General features: G+C 47.7%; 2 protein-coding genes across 8 annotated transcripts in view; one reads left to right on the top strand and one right to left on the bottom strand.

The window, feature by feature from the left end:
• Positions 1–21,801, top strand: part of Mcf2l2 (MCF.2 cell line derived transforming sequence-like 2) — a 196,929-nt gene that overhangs the window by 120,971 nt on the left and 54,157 nt on the right. The window lies entirely within an intron of this gene.
• Positions 785–20,096, bottom strand: B3gnt5 (UDP-GlcNAc:betaGal beta-1,3-N-acetylglucosaminyltransferase 5). 2 transcript variants are annotated; one of them, XM_013160280.3, is made up of 3 exons: positions 19,546–20,096; positions 15,750–15,858; positions 785–4,775 (listed from the first exon to the last, which is right to left on the bottom strand). In XM_013160280.3, exon 3 carries the CDS (start codon positions 4,462–4,464, stop codon positions 3,331–3,333), a length of 1,134 nt encoding a protein of 377 aa, XP_013015734.1. In that variant the 5' UTR covers positions 4,465–4,775; positions 15,750–15,858; positions 19,546–20,096; the 3' UTR covers positions 785–3,330. The 2 variants fall into 2 exon arrangements, with proteins under 2 accessions (XP_013015734.1, XP_063117186.1); XM_063261116.1 differs by lacking the exon at positions 15,750–15,858.

Here is a 21,801-nt window from a genome sequence, read left to right as displayed (position 1 = left end):
GCTGGGGCAGAGGAATACTGTAGAGAAAGCTGGGCGAGGTCTGGCCTGCTGCAGACCTGCCCCAGAGGAAGAACGTCAGGGAGACCGCTGCCATCCATGCATTAACAGATAACCCTGCGTGCCCAGAGCTCGCTGGTCTCATCCTCATGGCAGCTGTGGGGTTCAAGCAAAGCCCCCAAACACAGATCAGGATAAATCTTCCAAATGGTCAGTCATCACTGTCAGCCCAACTGCACACATGCTGGGCAAGTGCAAAGTTCCACAGCTGAGTCACTCGATGCTCCCTGGTTTTAATAAAATCTGTGGATTGAATCACAAATGTACAAACCCACAGAGCAGGAATCAGGCAAAAAGCAGGTTAAATGCATTCCACGTGCAAATATATGAAAGTGCCAAACACCCGAGTAGGCAGGAAAGCTTTCCTGACTCTAAGAGGCGAAGGCTGACTTTGAATCTGCTTTCAACCAACCAAAGAGTGCTATGAACCAAAAGGAAATCGCAGCCTCTTAAATGGTGTCCAAGGCACTCGGATGCACATTCCTACTGCATCCCTACCTGAACGGGTTTTTAGGAAAAGACATTCCTCCACCTAGACATTCCTGTATAAGTCATTTTAACAAACAGAGGCATCACGGGAGGCTCTGTAACGCAGAGGACATGATGTGCTCCACCCTGGGCGCAGGAGCAAGAGGACTGAGCCTGTGAGTGCACACCTCCCTAACATCGAACGAAAAGGGCAGCCTGGACGGACTCGGTGTCCACGGAAGTCTAAGTACACATGTGCTGACAGTTTTCAAGTTGTTTATTGGAAATCATAGATTTTTTAAACACACTAATTATTTTGTCATAAAGAGCAAAACTAAAATAGTATAAATATTCAACATTCTGGTATAAAATTAATAATATGGAAAAAAGAATGCAAACCAACCCAGAGGTAAAAGGTTTGTTTTTTTTTTTTTTAAACAATAACACTGTGTACAGTCATCTTTTACCCAAGTGACCATCTAGGCTAGTAGTTTATTTTCCCTTTGTTGACATTTTTTAAAAAGACAGTCCTGCACTGGAGCACCAAGAATTTTTTTCCTTCCTTTTAAAAAGGTTAGAACGTTTCTATTTACAAACACACCTCTCAGTCCTCAAAGTCCAGCAAAGGAATTATCAAGCAACTTCCTTCTTACAAAAAAATGGAAGTGCCTTCATGTTTCCTTCCAATTTAAATTTATTCTACTGTATTATAGGCAAAAATAAAAGAGTTTGAGAGAGTTCTTTCAACAAATAAATTACTGTTCCACAAAAGTTTTGCTGTAAACAGGATCACTTCAATAGTCAGAGAGATACTGACGTCTTCGAACAAATGGCAAATTTTAACAGTTCCAAGTACAGCTACATGGGGCACATATGGGCCAAGGACAAGTAGTTATTAAAGAATCAACTAATAAAATTAATTATAATGCTGCTTTGTCAAATTGTGCTTTTGTTCTCTATGGTGGTTAAGATTGGTCAGAAATTTTAAACTGCGATGTCTAGAACTCTGAATCTACCCTGAAATACAGTAACTACAACCTAGGGGATTCAACACTGTGGTCTTGACACAAGTTAAAAATACTAAGTTATCTAGGCCAGGGATTTAGCTCAGCAGCATAAGCACCTGCCCGGCAAGTGCAAGGTTCTGAGTTTGATTCCCGGTACCAAAAACACAAAACAAAACAAAAAACCTACTAAATTATCTAAGTGATGTAAACAAACTTCCAATTTCAAAACAGAAAAAAAAATTGTTGTAAACATTGAAAGTCTACCTAAGAAATATATCATCATCCAGTTGTGTATACACAGAAATTCTTTTCAGTTCTGTTCCGCCCATGTCTGACATCCTCGTATTAAACAAGTCATCTGAGTTGTCCAGAACAGTGTTTCTGTGGCCAAAGGTTTCTAATCAGTTCAGTTGTTTTTGCTGAAGTCACTATTTGGGCCTTTTTAGAAACTTCCTAGCAAAACACATCACCTCATTCTTTCTGTGGTAGGGGCTGAGTGTTTTACATCACTCACAGCCACATTCTTCTCCTACCTTGTACCATAAATGTAACTTAATTTATTAGATCTCAGCCACATCTAATACACAGTATGCAGCTTTACACATAAAATGCTTTCCATCTCCCCCTGGCAACTTCCCAATCACTTCTATTTTGCTTTGAAGTGTGAAATACTTAAAAGATAAAAACCAGCTTGGACAGTTATTCAAGAACAGAATTGATTGTTTTAGATAACACCACTCCAATTTGATGGTCAGTGCTCTTAATTTAAAACTGAACTTAGAACAAAATACTGCAGTTTATGAGATGATTTTGGGGACTGAGGGGTGAATTTTGGTCATCAGTACAATGCAGACACTAAGATTGTACTTCATAAGTTACAGAGAAAAGAAGCCCTTAACGTTTTATCCTTCCTTCTGAAATCTCTTCTACTATTCTATTCCTCTTTGCAAAAAAAAAAATTTCAAATAACTATCTTAAATACAGACCAATACTCAATCCATAAAAACAAGTTGAAAAATCACTAAGTTCAAAAGACCTTATTGGAATTAATAATTTCTCCTTAAAGAGGGACCCTATTGGCAACAAACTGCCCATGTTTGTGTCATTTTCTAACATTGCGGGGCGGGGAGGGGCGCCACACAAAGTACCAGTTAGGGCAGAGCTAACGACTTCTCAACTTTCACATTAAGATTTGAAAGAATGATATAAATACATTTTAAATGATGCTAACTAGGTAAATAGCTACACGGATGTAACCATTTAGTGACTCAGTTGTTTATAAAGTTGTAGACATTTGTTCTATATCCCTTCTTAAAAGTAGATTTTTTTTTGACCAGATTTATATATTTTCTCCTATGCCAACATTTTCCTGCCCTCACCATCAAGTGCTCTTTAGCAAAAATAAATGGGAATACCTGATCTAATAATACATAAATTTCTTTGAAATTAATATCACTTGGTATTTCCAAAAGCTGTTACTTAACATCAAGACTTCTTAAGAACTCTCTACACTGCAAACTCATGTGGCATTGAAGGAGAATGTGAATTTCACATTAGTTTGGTTTTCATCCATAATATAAACCACTTCGAAATATGAATTCCTTCTAACGTGGTTGGGCCAGGAAGTCAAGAAGGCATATGAACAGCTTCTACAATCAAAGAAATATTCTGATAGACTAGGTGTTCGAAATATTTCTTTGAGTATCTTTTCATATTCGCTTGGTAGGGGGCACAGACAGCTAAAGGTTTTCCATCCAGGTTTGGCTCAGAGACAGTGAAAATACACATTCAAGTACTGTCAGACAAATGCAGCCCTGCAAGGATACGTGTCCATGTAGGTCAGCTTGCAGAGGAGAGAGATCTTCATTAACCTGCAGTATATTTGACCAAAAAACCCTCTTGACACATTTTTGACTGTAGGATCGGTGGCGTTCCTCCACAGGTCATAAAGATCTTGCACATGTCCATGAGATGTCATCATCTTTTCATAGATGCAAGGGTGATAAGGGGCTTTACCTTCCCCAGAAAAAAATACATGATGCTGTGGTACTATCCCCATCTTATTAGCGCACAGGCCCATGAACACATCATCGATGTACAGGCTAGAATTCAGCGTCTGTGACGCCTCGTAGACCTTGGCAGCCACATCACTGGAGATGACATAGGCAGCGCCAGCCGTGTAGTCCGGGTAGGCGGGCCACTGGTACATTTCATAGGAGACGTAGTACTTGCTGCTTCTGTCTCGGACGGGAGGGGAACCACGGTGAACACGACCGACCCAAAAGTCTTGGACACCAATTTGTTCTAAACCTTGAAGGTATTCAACAAGATTTGGCATGTGAATGAATATGTCATCGTCAGCAGTCATCAGGAATTTGGCATGGGGACAAAAGGTATTCGCCCAACTGAACTGCAGGAGTAACTTAAGAGTAAGATTGTAGAAAGAATCAATAAAGTCCTGCTGAATGAGGTCACCATACGTCTGATCTTCCCAGATCAGTTTCCTCTGCACTTCCTCTCCCTGCAGGGGATGGGGGGCTCCTAAAGCGAATAGCGTTTTGATGTTGGCATTAAGTTGAGACTGCACGTATTTTTCATTGCCCCAAGTTTTTCTGATCGCAGAGCGCCGGTTGTAGTTCTCGGGGGCGGTTTTCACGAACAGCAGGAGGAGGACGTTTTGAGCCCTACACTTGTCCCTGTGGTTGATCAGGTAGGGGTAGTGAGGCCCCTCCCAACTGCGCTTGACAGACAAGGTGTTATTCACAAAGTCGTAGCTGTTGATGAGGTATCTGTAAGAGTAGGACTTCATATGGCTCACGATGTGATTATCAATAGGTCCCCAAAAAATCATGAGGCTCAGGATAAAACAAGTGGCAAATAACTGAATAAACTGCCATTTTTTTACTCTTCTGCCACTAACGAACATTCTCATGTCCGTTCAGGTCTATTTTGGTTTTTTTTATTTCAGATGAGTTTGAAACAAGTGCTTGCTTCTTGGGGAACAGACAGCGGAGTGTTCTGTAGGACAGATGTTCATCTTAACGTGTGTTAGTCATGAAGATGGAAAGGACCTTCCTCTTTCACACGGTGTTTGCTTCTGATACCATGTTTTCTAGGGTTGCAGAAGAGTAAAACATGCTATAGAATGAGGACACTGCCCATCAAAACTCGCCCACAGCGGCATCCTTTGTCACATCTGGAGCAGCTGTTCATGTACTGCTTCCCTAGGGCAGGCACTGTGACCTATCAGAATCCAAAAGAGAAAATAGTAGCAAAAGAATGGGTTACTGTGTTGCCGAAAAGATACATATACTCCTAATTCCTCAAACCAAATGTAACCTGAGTGATTGCCCCCAAAAAGCAATGAGGGGGTTAGCATTTAGCAGAGCAGATAGCTGTTTAAATTTTTAGAGTAAATACAGGAAAACACTGGGGATGGTGGCACATGCCTGTAATCCCAGCACATGGGAGGCTGAGGCGGGAAGATGGCTGAGAATTTGAGGCCAGCCTGGGCTACATAGTGAGACACTGTCTCAAAAAAAAACTACTGAATTTGATACTATCTTTCCAGTCACAATAAGACACCCTTTTCTCTTCCCTCTTTACAAAAAAAAAAAAAAAAACTTCCAAATGGTTATCATCATATATGCTTAAAATTCAAAAGCCACAAACGTGATTATCTGTGAATATATTGATATGAGTGTAGTCAGGATGAAATGAGTTATACAGAACAAGGCAAAATACTGGATGAAAAGAAAGTGCATGGCCATAAAAGTCCCTGAATGGCTGCCCCAGCCAAGAGTAAAACTTTTAAAAATATCCCAGCTCACGATCAAGGAGTCAAAGCGTAGTACAAATTCTCTCCAATCACAGCTACTTGGTGAACCCCAAATAGCTATATATTCATTTTCCTTCCCTTCCTCCTCACCTTCTGCATTTGGAAACTTAACATAAGACTCCTCAAACCTAACAAGTTCTAAACTAGGAAAGGACAGGGCAAAGGCTGTGAGCTCTGCCTTTTAGTCGGGGAATCTGAGCCGGGTAGCATTTGCTGTAAATCAGGCATTTTACCCAGAAACTGAAAATCGAGAGGGCACTACCTGATTCAAAGGTTGTACGCGGAGTAACCAGGAATGTGCAGACACACACAGGGAGAGGGAGCAGACAGTTAATTACCAAGCACACGACTGCTGTTGCTAGCATGATTGGCTTCCCCAACAATCATTTCCAGCTTTTCTTGATCTGTGCCTCACGGTGCTTCCTTGACCTAACCCAGAAATCTGAAATCTGCCTTCTCCACTGCTTCCATAACCGGCTGCCTAATCCTATGATGCACCCTGTGCATACCTCTTTCCACCCCTCCCATGCACCAAGCATCTCACCCGCCTGGGAGGCCAGCCCGACCTCTGCTTTACAGTCAGAGTGACCTTCCTAAAACTCAGACAACCCATGAGACTCCTCCAGGACTCCATCACTAGTTAGGATGACATGCCATCTGGATTATGACTTAGCCCAGCACCCAGGACGCAGAACCCGTCAGGCTCTGCTCCTCCAGCACCTATCACAGCCACCTGGCCGTCCCACACGTCCCACCCTGCACACCTGCAGTGCTGTGGCCCCATCAGCCCCAACTCCCTGCTTCCAGGAAGTGCCTTCACCCCAGACCTTATGGGAAGACCTCTGGGAAGCCTATCGGGGGCCCCACGCACTCAGATGTGTTCCTTATCTGGGTCGCACAGCCCCTCTCTGCTCCCTGTACTGAGACATTCTCAGTACGATGTTGTAGACACCCTGTCTCAGCACCCATCAGCATCTGACACCCAATAGGTGTTTATCAAACGCTGATATCAAGAACCATGCCTGCACGGAGTGACCTTTCCCTACCAGGAGACAGCGCCACTCATGTCCTCAAGGATTCTGTCCCTTGCGTTCACCACAGACACCTCCTTGCCTTAAAGTAGGTGCTGTCTCTCAAGGTGCATCTGTCCCCTGGGCTTTGACTACACTCGGCAGAAGAAAGTGATGTCTTCAGGGTCACAGAGGGCCAACATCACAAGCCCAGGACAGAGACTTCCTCTCCAGTCTCCCCACCACTGACCACACATAAAACCAACTGCGTGTACCCCGCGCCCTACAGAATGAACCTGGCTCCCGCTGGGATGCCTCTGTCCACACCTATGGCCTTCTGACCCTGCTGCATTTCCCGTTCCCCATGACCATTCTCACCCAGGGTGAAAACCGCAAAATCCTGGTGTTAGAAATGAGGAGGCCCAAGCAGAGCTCCTCCGCGCAGGCAGCACTTTATCCCCTAGAGCAGCAACAGCAAACCTTTTAGAGACCGAGTACCCACACTGCCACCCCAAACCCGAGTATGTAATGCAAAGTGCCAACAGTGCAATTAAACCTGAATACTGAGGTTTTAGTTAGGAAAAAAAAACACCTTGCATCTGTTGCTCAGATGCCAGGGCCACTTGGCTCCTGTGCAGATGGAGAGAGGGCTCGGTGTTCCCACTGGGCACAAATGCCATAAGTTCGCCACCTGCACCTTGAAGCACAGATTTTAAAATGGAAGGCACTACTTAGGGAGCCACAGGGTGGGGGGAGAGGAGGAGGAGGAAGGAAGAAAAGGAAAGAAAAAGAAGAGAAAAGAGGGTGCACACAGAAAGAGTGTGAGTTTCACATGAAACTGAGTTTGAGGCACGTGTCAGTCGTGGAGGTGATGGACAGGGCGTCAGTGTGCTTCACCTTCTGCTCAAGGGGTAGATGGGCATAGGCAGTGTCCCCTTCAGGTGGGCTCTGGGGAGTGGATGCCCTGGAGGAAGCTGGAAAAGATGGCAGGGAACATGGGTTTCTGATGGCGGCACCTGCCTAACCCTTGCAAAACCACTTCCATTCAGGGGCCACTTCCTTTCCGCCTTTCCATGGTGCTCATTGGGGCCAATGACCATGCTTTAAAGGCCAAAAGCAAGGGGCTCTCTGCCTCCTCCACAGATCATGTTAAAAGGCCTAGACGCTCGAAGTGAGGTAACCAAATTCTTACTGGCAGGGGTTAAGGCGGCATCTGTATTTAAGAATTCTAGGGAAATTCCCAACTGAAAAGAATCTGCAGTTTCTACCCCAGCAGCCTCCAGGAAGGGAACAAAGAGATGAGCGATCTTCAGGACCCAAGCAATTCTGGGCAAATTCAGCCCCTATCTCCAGAGAGTTGGGCTCAGTGTCACACTAGCTCCCCTGTGAACCCTGGCCCGAGTCCAGGAGCCTGAGCTGCTCACCACACTCCCTGCCCGAGATCCACTTTTCTGGCATCCAAGTGCACCAAAGGTGCCCACATCTGCAGTGAGCCGAGGTCCAGAACCCCGTGTCACTGCTGCTAACATCCAAAGCTGTAAGTCATGTGATTCCCCCGACAACTGTATACAGTCACCTGATTTTCCTATATTTTTTTCCACTGTTCCAAGTGGACCTCAGTGAGGCTGCATGTTTTCTGAAAAATGATAAAGAACCCGTCATGGAGCCAACAACCCACACTTGTTCTCAGTGCGGCACGTGAGGTTCCGGAACGAGGTTTCTCCCACACACCAGTGTGGATGTGTAGCCACTGTTTACAGCTCCAGGGAAGACAAGATGCCCATTTCCACTGCTACTCACCTTCACTCTGATGGTGAAAGGACATCCAAATCCCTCCAGGGGAACAGGGTGGCTCGGAGGTCTTTTCCAGCCCAAAGCAAAAGCACCCAGTTCAGGCTAAGCTCGCTAAGAAGCCCTCGGAAGCCAGCACACACAGCTGAGCTCCCTCGCCCTTCTGCCTTCTCACAAGGGTCTTAAAAGCTGCCTCCAAGCACATGTTACCGCTTCCTGTTCAGACTGCCAGGAGGGCCGTGGGGAGAAGCCCACCAGCCTGGCTGATGTGGCAGAAGAAAGCGCTGGCTGGGCCTTACAGGAAACAATGCAGCAGCGAACGCACAGCTCAGCAGCAGCCGTGGCGAGTGCTGTGGGTGCAGCTTCTTTTGTGTGCCTGCAGCCCACGGCTGGCCAGTCAGCAGCCCCGAACTGAAGGGTCATCACTGTTTGGGGCCAGAGCTATTGTGTGACCTCAGGCCACCCTTGGCATGGGGCAGACAGCCATGCGATCCTACTGAAATTAAAAAGGTGACTTCAGAACCCCCTGGAAATGCGCAGAGGAGCACTGGAGAGGACAGTACATGGGAGCCAGACAGGCGTTTGGAATCAGAAGCATGAGAAAGGAGCTGCTATCCTTCTTAGCCACTCTTCTAACCCAAGTAGTCAGAAAAGAACATTGGAAAGGGGTGACGGACCCCACTTTGCAGTCTGGGAGCTGCGTCACTCAGGCTCTTTAAAGTTCTCTGGCAAACACTAGCGTTCATTATTGTGCCTCCGCTACAAGTTTTCCTACTTTAACCTGGGTTTTTCTACCTCGATGCAGCTGTCATATCATCTCCTTGTCCAGTCTACTCTTATGACCCTGAAATAATGTGCAAATCCTGTTAGAATTCTGAAGCTTGAACCCGGCTTGGAGGTCTGCCCTTTAAATTCAAATTAACTTCAGTCTCCCAAATTCCACCAAAGCCCCATAGGGATGTGAGTATTTACTAGGTGAGTCTCACACTGCAGATCTGTAAGCTCAGAGCACATGGTCTATTGGAGATAAAGCCCATCTCCCCACATAAAAACTTATGTCGTCCCCTCGGCAGCCGGACACCCACAAGTCCAGCAACCCTACCCCGAGAAGGTGCAACAGGAGAGTCCTGACAGAGGGCTCGGGTCAGTGAGAGGCTTTCAGGAAGGCCTGAGGATGAGCAGGGTCCAGACGGGCGGGGAGAGCAACAGTCTTCACATCAAAGGAGAGAGGACATACTCATGGCAGACACTGGAGAAACATGGATGTGTTTGAAAACAAGGAGGTCATCGTTCGCTTACGGAGAACCTGGAGTCCCAGGGGCTGCAGGGAACAGCTGAGTCACAGGCATGCTGGCTGGATTTGGAATGATAACTCCCTTATTCAATATTTATGAAGTTGAAACACGAGGGATTAACCTGGCCATGATGTTGCAGGATGGAAAGCAGAGTGCCTGCAGCCCAGGACAGCAGCTGGTCAGGGCCTCGGAGGCCCGGCATCCAGGAAGGTACCACCCAGGGGTGCGATTTGCCTACTTTCTGTTGCCATAACAAAACACCTGACGTTGGATGCTTACCACAAACAGGTTGATTTGGCTCCCATTCTGGAGGCCGAAAGATCCAGCAGCCCCAGCCATTTGGCCCCTAGGGAAACAGCTGAACGGGCTGGGCCATTTTATCTCTAACTGGCAGGAACTCACTCTTTCCAGAAAACAGTGTCAATCTCACCCCCCATGACCTCCCCCCCCCATGACCTCAGCACTTTGCACCAGGCCCCTCTTCAAGGGCCCATCACCTCTTATCTTAATACCACAGCCCTGGGGTCGGGGCCTGCAGCTTGAGGACCCTGGGGACAGACCACATCCCAGCCAAACAGCAGTGCTGAAGAAGGCCTTTGCGGGAAAAGCAGGCCCAGCAGAGCCTGGTGGATACACGGAAGGAGTGGAAGAAGAGGAGGAGTGGACACAGTGCCGAGCATTACAGACAAACTGAGGAGAAATCGGGTCCCTGAGCAAGACGTGCTGGGTTACTTTTGATCTCAGACTTAGGATGCGTTTGAGTTGTGGGAGAGATGACAAGGTACAAACATCCGGCAAGTCACCAAAGATTGGAGCCCAACGAGACCACAGAGCCAGCGTGGTGCTCAGCACATGAAGACATTGGATTTGGGGAACATGGTGAACTCTACAGGGAGAGATGAGCAGACAGGCCCAGCAGGAAAGGGTTCGGAGGAGAAGGAGTCTAGGCACAAGGAGCTGTTGTTATAAAGGGCTTGCTTGTCAGAAAATTAATATGGGCTTAAAAAATAGGTGGAGGGGCTGGGGATTTAGCTCAGTGGCATAAGTGCCTGCGTTGCAAGTGTGCAGTCATGAGTGAATTTGATCCCTGGTACCGGTAAAAAAAAAAAAAAAAGAAAGAAAAGAAAATAGGTGGAGTAGGTGAGTACAGAACGGCCCTGCCCATAGAGCTGCAAGGGCAAAAGACAAACACTGATCTTTTGAGTTGTGTTGGGAGCAACCAGCGGGGCTACAGATGGGCCCCATCCCACGCTGGGGGCTGCCCCAGAAGCCACACCGAACCTCAGAACCAAGAGCTCACGGCTAGGAATGGAGCTCAGTGGCCTGAGCACCTGCCTGGCAAGTGCAGAGTCCTAAGTTTGATTCCCAGTACCAAAAGAGGAAAAAAAAAAACAAAAAACAAAAAACAAAAAACTGAGGGCTGAGTAATGTTACAGAGATCCAGTTAGTAAATTCTAATTTCTAAAACATGTATACTTTTGCTTCTGTCCATGTTTCTTGACCCCTCTTATGGCCACTGTCCTAGTAATAGCACCTAATAGGGAAACTATTTCTGTGTTTTATTTTGTATTCACACAACACTCACAAGTCTAAGGAAACTTGTTTTTTTTGTAGCATGGGGTTGAACCTAAGGCCTTCCCACTCAGCATACCTGCAGCCTTTTTAGCTTATTTTTTTTTTATTTTTTTTAAATTTTAAGACAGGGTCTCACTAAATCATTAAGTTGCCCAGGCTGTGCTCTCCTTTCTGAAATTTGGTTTCTCCTGCCTCAGCCTCCCAGAGTGCCGAACTCACAGGCATGCACCACCAAGCCCAGCTAGGAAGCCTTGTAATGACCTGCCTACCATTTTGGCTGCATTCCCTCCCACACACTTGACACAACATAGCAGTGAGAAAGTCAGTTATGTGGCTTCACGCAGAACGACATTTCCTTGGAGACCTTAAAATTCCAGGACACCACTCATTAGCACACTCACGCTCCCAACCTTTCTTGCAATCCCTGCTCCACATCCCAAGTGTAGGATCCTCAAAACCTGAGCTCTCCTGTCACGGTGTCCTGTGTGTTCCCCCACCCCCCCACCCCTGGACCAGGTCACTCCTGGACCTGCTCCTTCAGCACCTTCAGGGATATTGGAGACACCTACCACGCAAGCAGGCAGGCGACCCACCACAGACGGCACCGTCGCTCTGGGCAGCGGTCACCACGCCTGTTCCTGCCCTGGACCCACACCTTCTCCCAGTCCCTTCGGCGGCCTGTCCCCTGAGGCTGACCCCTTCACCTGCTGCCTCCTAGAGAGGACATCCGACCTCAGCTGTCAGCTCCTGTCCCCACAGCCAGCCCTTGGTAAAACTCAGTTTGGGGACGCACGTGAGATACCTAAATTGGGATGCAAAACTACAGTAACCATCATAGTTCATTAAAGACTTCTTAAAAGTTGAAGTTAATTTTTAAAAAAATTTTTAAATATCAAAATTGTAGATAGAAATAGGAGTCATCTCTGTGCTTTCATCTCCCTGTCTCTCAGATCTCAGCCTAAGCCCTGTTGCTGACTTCCACGGACCTGTCTGCATTCATAAAAGTATCCTAAAACAGTACTAACTTTGCCACATGCGATATCCTGTGTCTCTTCCTCTTTCTTAATGCTGGACTCCTATGCTTCCGAAAATTGTTGCATCAACCAACAGATTGTGACTCACAAAGTGGGGAAACACCAGCTTAGATGAAAGGAGCACTCGCCTATAAAATAGTCCTCTCTTATTTCACTGGCTGCCAAAGCAAAAATAAATCCTGAAATTCTACTTCAGCAGGCAATCTTAATACATTAATTAGAAGAAACAAGGTAATGTAACCATTCTATCCTAGTTTTAGGGTTTTTTTTTTCTTTGTTAGAGAAATAAAATAAAATGTAGTAAAACCTACCACCAAATGGTTTCATAGAAAACAGGACTGAATGGATGATGGTCTTCATTTTAAAAATTGATTTAGTATTTAGAACATCTCCCTTGAGTCTTAAAAATATTGATAATCCTTTTCAAAGTGGCATGATTATTAAGTATGACTGTAAATTAATAAGGTTCCTCTACTAGTAAGAATGAGCCTTTTTTTAAAAGAAGCCTTAGAACTGGATGCTATTTGCATTTAAACTCTGACTGCTTAAAGTTTCATGTGACAGACAATTTTGGTTCCTGCTCAGGCATGACTCAAAAGCAAGAAAGACAATTTCCTGTAACCACACAACCAGGTGGCACTGTCTACACGGTGTGCTCAGCAAGGGAGGAAGCAACTTGAATTTTCATTTTACAGCTCGCATTATAACTGTGAGAAATAGGATATCCTTTCAACAGTGATATTGTTTTGTAGGTCGAGTGCCATAAAAGAGGGACATTTCACCCACTAGTTATCTTCAGGTGTTTTTATGGCTATGATGTCACCCATAAAACAGAAGCTTAAAGCTGGATGTAGTGGTATAGCACTTGGGAGGCTGAGGCAGGAGGATCGTTGCAAGTTTGAGACCAGCCTGGGCTATAAAGTGAGCCCAAGGCCAGCCTGATCTGCATAGTGAGATCCTGTCTCAAAAAACAAACAAAAAAACACCCCAGTACCTCAAGCTATGGGAAAAATGTAGAAGCCTTTTGGAATTATCACTCTTCTACAAAGAATACATTTATAGAGTTAGTTCTTGATTCAGGGTTAGTCCAGAGATCTTAAATTCCAATTTAGTAAGCAAAGGACAGAGAGGAAAGTTGGGTTATAAAACCTACCATGAGAATCCAGTTCTAGGATCCCCACCTATGTAAACTAAATTCTGCATTTCTTTAGAAGTTAAACATGGGTGTAGATTTGTTTGCTAGTTATAGGGGAAATAAAGACAAGCAAATACCAGATGGAGAAATGTATGAAGACAAACCCTAAGTCTTTACTATGGAAACTGGTGCCAGGAGGTTTACTTACTTTAGTGCTGGCACCGTAAGCTCCTCATATTTTCCAGTAAGTAGTTTGATGACACGGAATTTACAACAACAAAAATAGAGGAAAATATAAAAGAAGTCAAACATTTACTTTCCTATGTCTGGGCCTCTGAATTCAATCATGCAACAGTTTTTGGGTTGATGGGGCTGCTTGCTTTCTCAAAGATAAATCTTGCTGGGTTTTTGGTTTTGTTTTTTGATGGTTTGGTAGAATAAAGAAGCTTCTTTATTCTAGCAAAAGTAAACAACGTGGCTATGTTTACCAGGGCTTTACAAACATAGGAACTCTTTCATCCTCCAATAATCCATAGGCGGAAAGGATCTCCGCATTTTGCAGAAGAAACTGAGGCACCACGATACCGGATTACCGGGCACGGTCCTAAGCCCCAGGCATCTCCGAGCCCCTAGCCCTGTCCCTCTCCTGCCCTTGCTCCCTGGCATGGCCTCTGCGGTTCCACCCAATCAGGTGGAACCTAATGGATTCAGGGAGGACTGAGAAGTAGGTGGGGCCGGGCCAAGGTTAGTGACCCAAACACCAAAGGTCCACTCCCCCGGCTGCCCGGGAGCCATCAGGCTTTGCCCTGACCTGCATTTTGGTAGCATTCCTTGTCTTTCTCGTTCTCCTCTCTAACATAACCTTCCCGAACCCTCCAAAGAGGGCACAGACTTTCTTTCTTCTCTTTGCTTCGACCCAATCCCGCTAAACATCTGGCAAAAGTGACCTCAGGAGGCTGTGTTGTCTGGACAAAAAAGTTTTTCTCCAAACACCAGGAATCCAAGGACAGAAAATGCAAAGTGGCAGAAAGCAGGACAAAGAGGTGGGATGGAATAAAGGAGAGGACAGGAAAACAGCCCCAACAGTCTGAACCCCGCCCCGCTTGCCTTGGAAAAGCACTGAGCGAAAGATCCACGTATCTTTACCAGTGTGGGTTCCTTAGTCAGCTAATAAGCTGACTATTATTTAAGCACCTGAACTGCACAGAGGATGTTTTAAGCAAGCATCGGATGAGCAAGTGTCAGGTAAATTGAAAAGTGAGGAGTCATGAGCACACAGCCACACCTTAACCCTGGGGAAGCCACCATCTTTGTTTTTGGAGACAGGTTCTCGCTGTATAGTTCAGGCTGCCCTGAACTCACTATGTAGCCCAGGCTGGCCTCAAACTTGCCCCGATCCTCCTCCTCAGCCTCCTGAGTGCTGGGCTTACAGGTGAAAGCCACCATGTCCCGCTATCATTCTTTTACTAAAAAGCTGCATCAAAACTTCATGAGTCAGAGCAGAAAACATGTACAGACACAATTAAAGTTCGCTCATGAAACAACAAGCAACGAGTAAACATGATTAATAGCTGTAAACCAGCCAGCCATCATAAGGGTTACAGCCAGGACATGAGTCAAAAATACAAATTCATCTCTCAGTAATATGCAATTGCCCAGCCCACTAATGTGATGTCAGAGACTCTGAAAATTGTCCCGACTCCCAACTCCACCTAGTAGGGCTCTTCCCACACTGTGATGCCTTCACCTGAGTTCCTAGAATCAACATTCGCTCAAGCTAAGAGTTTTCAGTCTTGAGATTTCCGAAGATGGCTTTGCCTGCAGTAAAGCTAGCCAAGGGACATTTGTTTTGTTGCATATGGTTTGGGGAAGGGGAGGCCGTGGAGAATCTAAGGAGGAGTCTGATACTGGAAAGCTGTTTACTAAACCAGCTGTGCTGCGAGGGATGGGTTTCCCCTGATGAGAGGAGGGGGAGAAGGGGGAAGTTGGGGACAGCTTTGTGGGAGAGGCACAAATGAGCAGAGCTAGAGTAGGAGCCAGAATTCCACTATGGGTCTGGGGAGGCAAAACGCAATGCTCCAGAAGGAAAGACAGTAATGGGGCATTTAAAGGAAGATGGGGAGGAGGGAAGTCATTCTAAGAGAGACTGGTGTTGGAACTTTTGAAAGCCTACAGGAGAAAACCTGTGGTTAGAGCAGAGAAGTCCATTCCATTTGCTAGAAGTTAGGGGAAAAGGGGAAATGGTGGAATCAAGGAAATTAGAATGAAGAGCTGAGGTCAAACAGTGGTAAGAAAAATGGTAATTCAGAAATAAGGCACTTTATCTGTCTTATTCTGGACATTTGATTGATGGTTTTACTACACAGAAGACAAAATGCAAAATAGTACATAAGAGTTATATATGATAATTTCTGTCTTTGCCATCCGACATTTTTCTAATAAGCCATTATTTAAGCACCTGCACTGCTCAAGGCATGACAGTGGGCAGCCCCAAAGGCCTCCACTTAACTGATTCTATAGATATCAGCTTTTCACTTACCATATGGGAGGCCAGTGGTGGGACGCTGGGGAGACTTCAGGGATGTTTCAGGTGCAGAAGGCCCCGACAGAAGGCCACTCAGCGTTCCACTGCAACCTGGAATCAGGACCTAATGAGAGAGGGAAAAGCTGAGGGTCTTAGAACGAGGGGCAAAAGTAAAGTAGGTCTCTAGCCTGCCTCTCTTATTTACTGGAAAATGCTCTGACGTCTAAACTGGGTGCCGTGTTTGCCGAGAATCAGTTGAGGTAAGTTACTGACTAAGTATAACTTCCTTTCTCTAAAAGCCATTCACGTATCTTTACCACTGTGGGTTCCTTAGTAGATAGCTAACATTTTTTAGCTATCAAAATGCTGAGCTAGACTCATTATGATTCTTCTCAAAAACGTATCTGAGAAGAATGTATTTAATTCATTTAAGGTAAGAGTTTATTAAAATACCCATTCGATTGCTAAGGGCCACTTAACACATCTCCAAACATTGCTGAGGCTGAGAAATATCTCTCTTAATTGACCGAAAAAGGTCTCCCATTGTCTTGACAGGAAAGAACACTATGCACCTAAAATATCTTTCAGTGACATGAGACAGATGGAAGGCCATAAAGCCCTGTAAATTATGGAGAAGAAAACCTAATGGATTCAGTGTTTTGGCTGTTTGCTTAGAACATTGTCAAAAAGTTGTAACAATGAAGGAAAAGAGAAAAATAAGAAACCTTAGCTGAACCCAAGGCTGTATAACAAAGTGTTGAACTTGATGTTTGGGGGTTTTGTTGCCTGCAGAGCTGGTAGAACACTCTCTTCTGTAGCAGCCTGCTGATTCTAGTGTTCAAACCTTCACATGGAAGATAAATCTGAGTAAGTTATAGCTCAAAGCCACTCTCTAAACCTGTAACAGCCAAATGTAAAAAGTCACTTGAATTTAAGTTAACATCTTACCTGGTTGCTTTTTTTAAAAAATATAAATATTCTGGGGCTGGGGATTTAGCTCAGCGGCATAAGCGCCTGCCTTGCAAGCAGGCAGTCGTGAGTTCAATTCCTGGTACCGATAAAAATGAAAAAGACCAAAAAAATAAAAAAAATAAAATAAATAAAATAAAAATAAAAATATATATATATAAATATTCTTATGTCCTCTCTATATAAATTAACACAGCATAGATACTGCACACAGTACGGGAGGTAATTCTAGATTTACATTGTTCCAACTAGCATCTTTTTGGACACAGATCTGAGGTCCAATGGCAAAGCCCTTTAAATGATTTCCTGAAGTCCAAAATTCAACCGAGCATACACAAAGTAGGGTACATCTTGGTACTTCGAGAAGAGACCGTGTCCTTCTAAATTGCTCTGTCCCTCTAGAACTCTGTGTTCTGAAATGCAAATTCTAACACAAGTGGGCCTCTGGACGAACTCGACCCTTCCGATGTGAAAGTCCCCAAGTGCAGGATTCCAGCCCAAGTGACCCCTTTTTAAAGATGACCCATTTCAAAACCCATGAGTGATTATTCAAGCTGTTCCATATTTGAGAATTAGAAAGTTGTCTCCTTTTACTACACTCTCACTGTTCGAACGCCTTTTATCAAAAGGGAAATTTGATTTCCACTTTTAATGAATCACAATCTGACTTTTTTTTTTAACTCACTAGAGACTAAACTTTATTTTTGAAAATCCAGCCCCATCTGCAGTTTTCTCTGGGGGAAAAACAGTTCTAAGCGTCTGTACTCTCTCTCTCTCTCTCTGGGGTGCTCCTCTGTCACTCTCCCCAAAAGAACATCTCTGTGCACAGGACCTTTCCCTGTCAACATTCCTCGGACCTTAGGTGTCCGGGTGGACCAGCCTCATCTTAGAGGATGCTGGAAACACACGCGTGGGTGGGGAGAAAGACGGGGACAAGGAAAGCTAGAGTGGAAACCCTTCACGTATTCACTATCTTGTTTGGCCTTGGTCCCTAAAGAAAGTTTCCCCTCCCATGTTGCAGCAAGCCGTGACATCCGCCCTCGGTTTTTCTAGAAAAAGCTAAAACCTGGCCTGCACGTCGCTAATCGTCCTTCAGAGTGATCAGGGTGGGATCATTTTTTGCGCCACTACTTGCGCCATTTACTTTCAATCAACCCTTTTCTGGGTCAATTTCAGCTCCTCCCATTCTTCTCCCTTCCCCGCATAGGGACCAGGTAAGGTTTCCCAAAATAAAGGCACAGAGGAACCAATCCAATTCTGATGGCTGTGCTTTCATTAGAGACGTAGCCTAAATAGCAGCTCTGTGCCCTCGCCGGCCACTCTGCGGTGACCACGGGAGTGTCCCGTCAGCAGGGCCCATAACCTAAGAAGAGCAGCACTGGGAAAGAATCTAGTGTAGCTGAGGCGAAATCAAAGTTTATACTTCGTGTCCAAACGGTACTTGAGCTAGCAACCGTCTGTCGGTCACCCCGATGCAAATAAAACCCGCAGCGTCAAAGCAAGGTGTAGTCTCGACTTTCTCTCCAGTAACAGATTTTAGTTTTCTAGTTTCCCCTACCTGCCCACTTCCCCGTTTCCTTTCCCCAGCCTGTAACTCGCCGCCAAAAGCCTCCCGCCCGCCGGTCTCCCCACTCCCCACCCCGCCGGCCCAGGCTTTCCGCGCGCGTCCCGCGCTGCAGCCCGGAGGCGGAGGCCGCTCCGGACCCCGCCGGAAACCGGGGCAGGGGGCGCGGCGTTCACCTCTCGGCTGCCGCGCGCCGCCGGCCCCAGGCATCGCGGAGCGGCAGCCGGCTGGCCCGAGCTCCCCGGGACGGGGGTACGCTCCGGGCCCCTGCCCCCGCCGGAACCCTGGCGTCCGGAGCTACGAGCAGCACCCACGCGGCGGCGGGGCCCGCGATCGCGGCGACCGGGCGGCAGCCCACACAGGCCGGGGCGAACAAAGGCTCCCGGGGAGGGAACGCGCCCTCCGTCCGCGCCGGCGGCGGCGCCCCCAGTCCTACGCGTGCGCGCACCCCGACCCCAGGGCGCGTTCCGACCTGTGGTCCTGGAGCCGCGCGCGCGAACCCGCGCGTCGTCCGCGCCTCGCCCCTCTTCCCTTTCTGCCCTTGGGAGACCTCGGCCGGCCCGGTGCGCCCTGGCCCAGCCCGGCCGGGAGAGCGCGCTCGGTCGCAGAGCGAGCGGACCGGCGGGAGGCGCGCAGTGGACGGGCCAGGGCGGGGCGGACCGGCCGGGCAGGGCCGGCGGGGCGTGGTGGGGCGAGCGGGAGAGAGGCAGGGCGCCTCCAGCTCCGCCAGGGACCCGGGAGTGGATCAGGTCCACAACACAAAGGAAACCCAACGGGAGCCCGGGGCTCGCTCACCGAAGCGCTCTGCGGACTTCTCCATTTGGCGACTGAAGGGGAGGAACCTTCTCCACCCAGACAGGGCCTGGGCCGAGTTGCACGCGGCGGGCTACTGGGCAGTGGTTTTTGAATCACACGGCTGATCGCACACACTCATTCCGTGCAAAGCCACCGGCCTCAGACGCTGTCCGTCCGCGCGATAAGCGCCGAGCCTCTGGTCCTGCTCGCTCGGGACACGCGACAGTCACATAGGACGCAAAGTTCCTCAGGCCTCTGTCCATCCTGGGTTAGTTTTCCAGCAAGAGTGGGAGACTCTTGGAAAGGTTTCTGGTCTCTATGCACTTACACTGGAGCTGCTGGAGCCCGACTAACAAAGACCGGGGCGGGGGGCTCCGTGTCCCTCGAGCCGCGGCCGCTCTGCAAGGACGTTGCGCCCCTTACCGATGCGCCCCTTTCCCTCCCCCGGCCAGTCATCGCGAGGATTTTTACCTTCGCTCTCACCTTTGTTTCGGAGAGATGGATGCAAAACTCACTAAGGGCGAGCCCAGGTCCTCACGCGTCCCTCGTGGAGATCGACTCTGCTCCCCGGGCCGGGCCGGACGGGGCCGAGGTCGGTGGTCTCCAGAACAAAACTTGCGGGCTTTAAATCCCGGGCGAGGGCCTCGCCAGGGCCAGCTCGGCTCGTGTCCCCGCAGGGAGCGGGCTGGGCAGCGGCGGGCCGGGCCGCGCTGGCCCAATCAGGGAGGCGGCGGGCGGGGGCGTGTGGGGCCTCCCCTCGGTCCCCTGCGTCCCCTCCCCGGCCGCGTCACCGCCGGAGCCCGGCCCCGGCCCCGGCAGCCCAAGTGCGGCGCCCCGCCCGATCGCGCCCGTCCGTGGATGGTCTCCAGGAAGTCAGTCCCCGCACCTCTGCGGGGTAATTGGGCTCCTTGACCTAGACGAGCCGGGCGTGCGCCAGAACCCACATGAATGTCCTCTTTCAGCTGTTTCCCCGGGCGCCTAACTAGACCTCTCCGAAGAATGCAGACATCTCCCTGAGGCGGGAGCAGGAGTAAATAAATCCTTTATGTGCTGAGTTTCTTGTTGCCCGAAGGTTGCACTAGCCTTCTCCTTATACGAACAAAAAACGTGAACCTTTCAACCAGGTCACTTCTGGAGCGTTTTCGGAATGATGCGTGTTTTGGAACGCGACAGACACACCACAGATTAGTCCCAATCCTTCAGGAGAAACTAAAGTTTAGGTTTGTCATGGCAAAAAATCGGAGTCAGGAGCTAGAGGTAAACTCTGCTTCTTCGTCAGGGTTTGGAACTGTAAATGCAACGTCCTATGCGCATTTTTTTCAAACCAGGTTTTTCAGATGTTTTGTGATTGCTTTTTTTAAAGCAATCACAAAAAATCCCCCTGGCAGAGAAACCCAAAATGTGATTCACTGGAGTCACCGACAGTGACCCTCAAAGCAGCACTTGGGTCCTGAGTGCTGGCCCGGTTGCATTCCATTGCTGTTCCTGTCCTAACCCTAACTCCTGGCCTGCTCCCCACCCACCGGGCATAGGTGTAGGATGTCCAGACATTGGGGTCCAAACATTCAGTTGTGACTCCACTCCTTTTAGGTGCTTTGGAGCCAGGCCTTCGCGGCGTGAGCAAATGTGTGTTTCCAGTGTAAGCACACGCTGACCCTCACCCAAAGTAAATACAGAGTGATCCAAACTTGATGAACACTGACAAAAGTCATGTTCATTTCATCTTGCAGAAAGATAGACATGGGGGAGAAATGATTTCAAAAGTCAGGCCAGGTGCCGGACATAGTGGTACATGCCTGTAATCCTACCACTTGGGAGGTTGAGGCAGGAGGATCCTTGTGAGTTCAAGACCAGCCTGGGCTCCAAAGTGAGCTCAAGGCCAGCCTGAACTGCATAGTGAGACCCTGTCTCAAAAAAGTTAAAAGAAAAAAGTCAGGCCAGCAATGGGGGAGATTTGGGGCTTTGGTTGGAGAAAGCATGGGAATGAGAAATAGGAAGGGCAAAGTGACCCAGGATGCTTGTCCTAGGCCCCACACACATGTGTGCACACTCAAGACCAAGAAATGAGACCCTTTGCCCATCTGGTGAGATTTCGTAGAGCAGGCTGTCCCTGCTCTCTGGAGAGGGAAGACGGTGCTCACCGGAAAGCAGGATGGATGCATTACCAAAACTACTGAAATGGGCTGGTGCTGGGAGTGGACACCGAGGCCACTCATGAGGCTAAAAGGACCCCTGAATTAGACCACCCTGGGGCTCAGAGGAGCCAAAGGCAGTGGATGCATCTGCCACACAAAGATCCCAAGAGCAGAGTCATTTCCCGAGTGCCGTGGCTTATTGATCACTAATCACAACCAGGCCTAGAGGGGCTCACACGGCTAAGCTGGGAACTGGAGTGATGTCCCAGGCATTTACAGAACTCACGAGCACTGAGCCAGAGGTGAACCTTGAGGCACTGCCTTTTATGCCGCTGGGACTTCGATAACAAATGACATGTGCCCACCTTGTGATGGCAAAAATGTAGTTTTCATTGGTACAAATATATTTCTTAGAAAACCTATGTTTTAAAATTTCTCAAAAGCATCTCACAAGGTAAGTTTCTGGTGCACAGGCCATATGGTTACCATGCAGGTTATCATCCAGGAAGTTTAGGCACAGGAAGTAAATCAGAACCCAGACAGAAGTGTAAGAAGGTGTCTGTCCTGCTCACCTCATGCCACCCCCTGACACTCACTGTGTGCC

The sequence above is a fragment of the Cavia porcellus genome, unplaced genomic scaffold (genome assembly GCF_034190915.1).
Source record: "Cavia porcellus strain 051 isolate PalLab524CR breed Dunkin Hartley unplaced genomic scaffold, mCavPor4.1 scaffold_14, whole genome shotgun sequence".
Classification (NCBI taxonomy): domain Eukaryota; kingdom Metazoa; phylum Chordata; class Mammalia; order Rodentia; family Caviidae; genus Cavia; species Cavia porcellus.
Note: the sequence above shows the minus strand (reverse complement) of the source record. Positions and strands in the feature narration are given on the sequence as shown.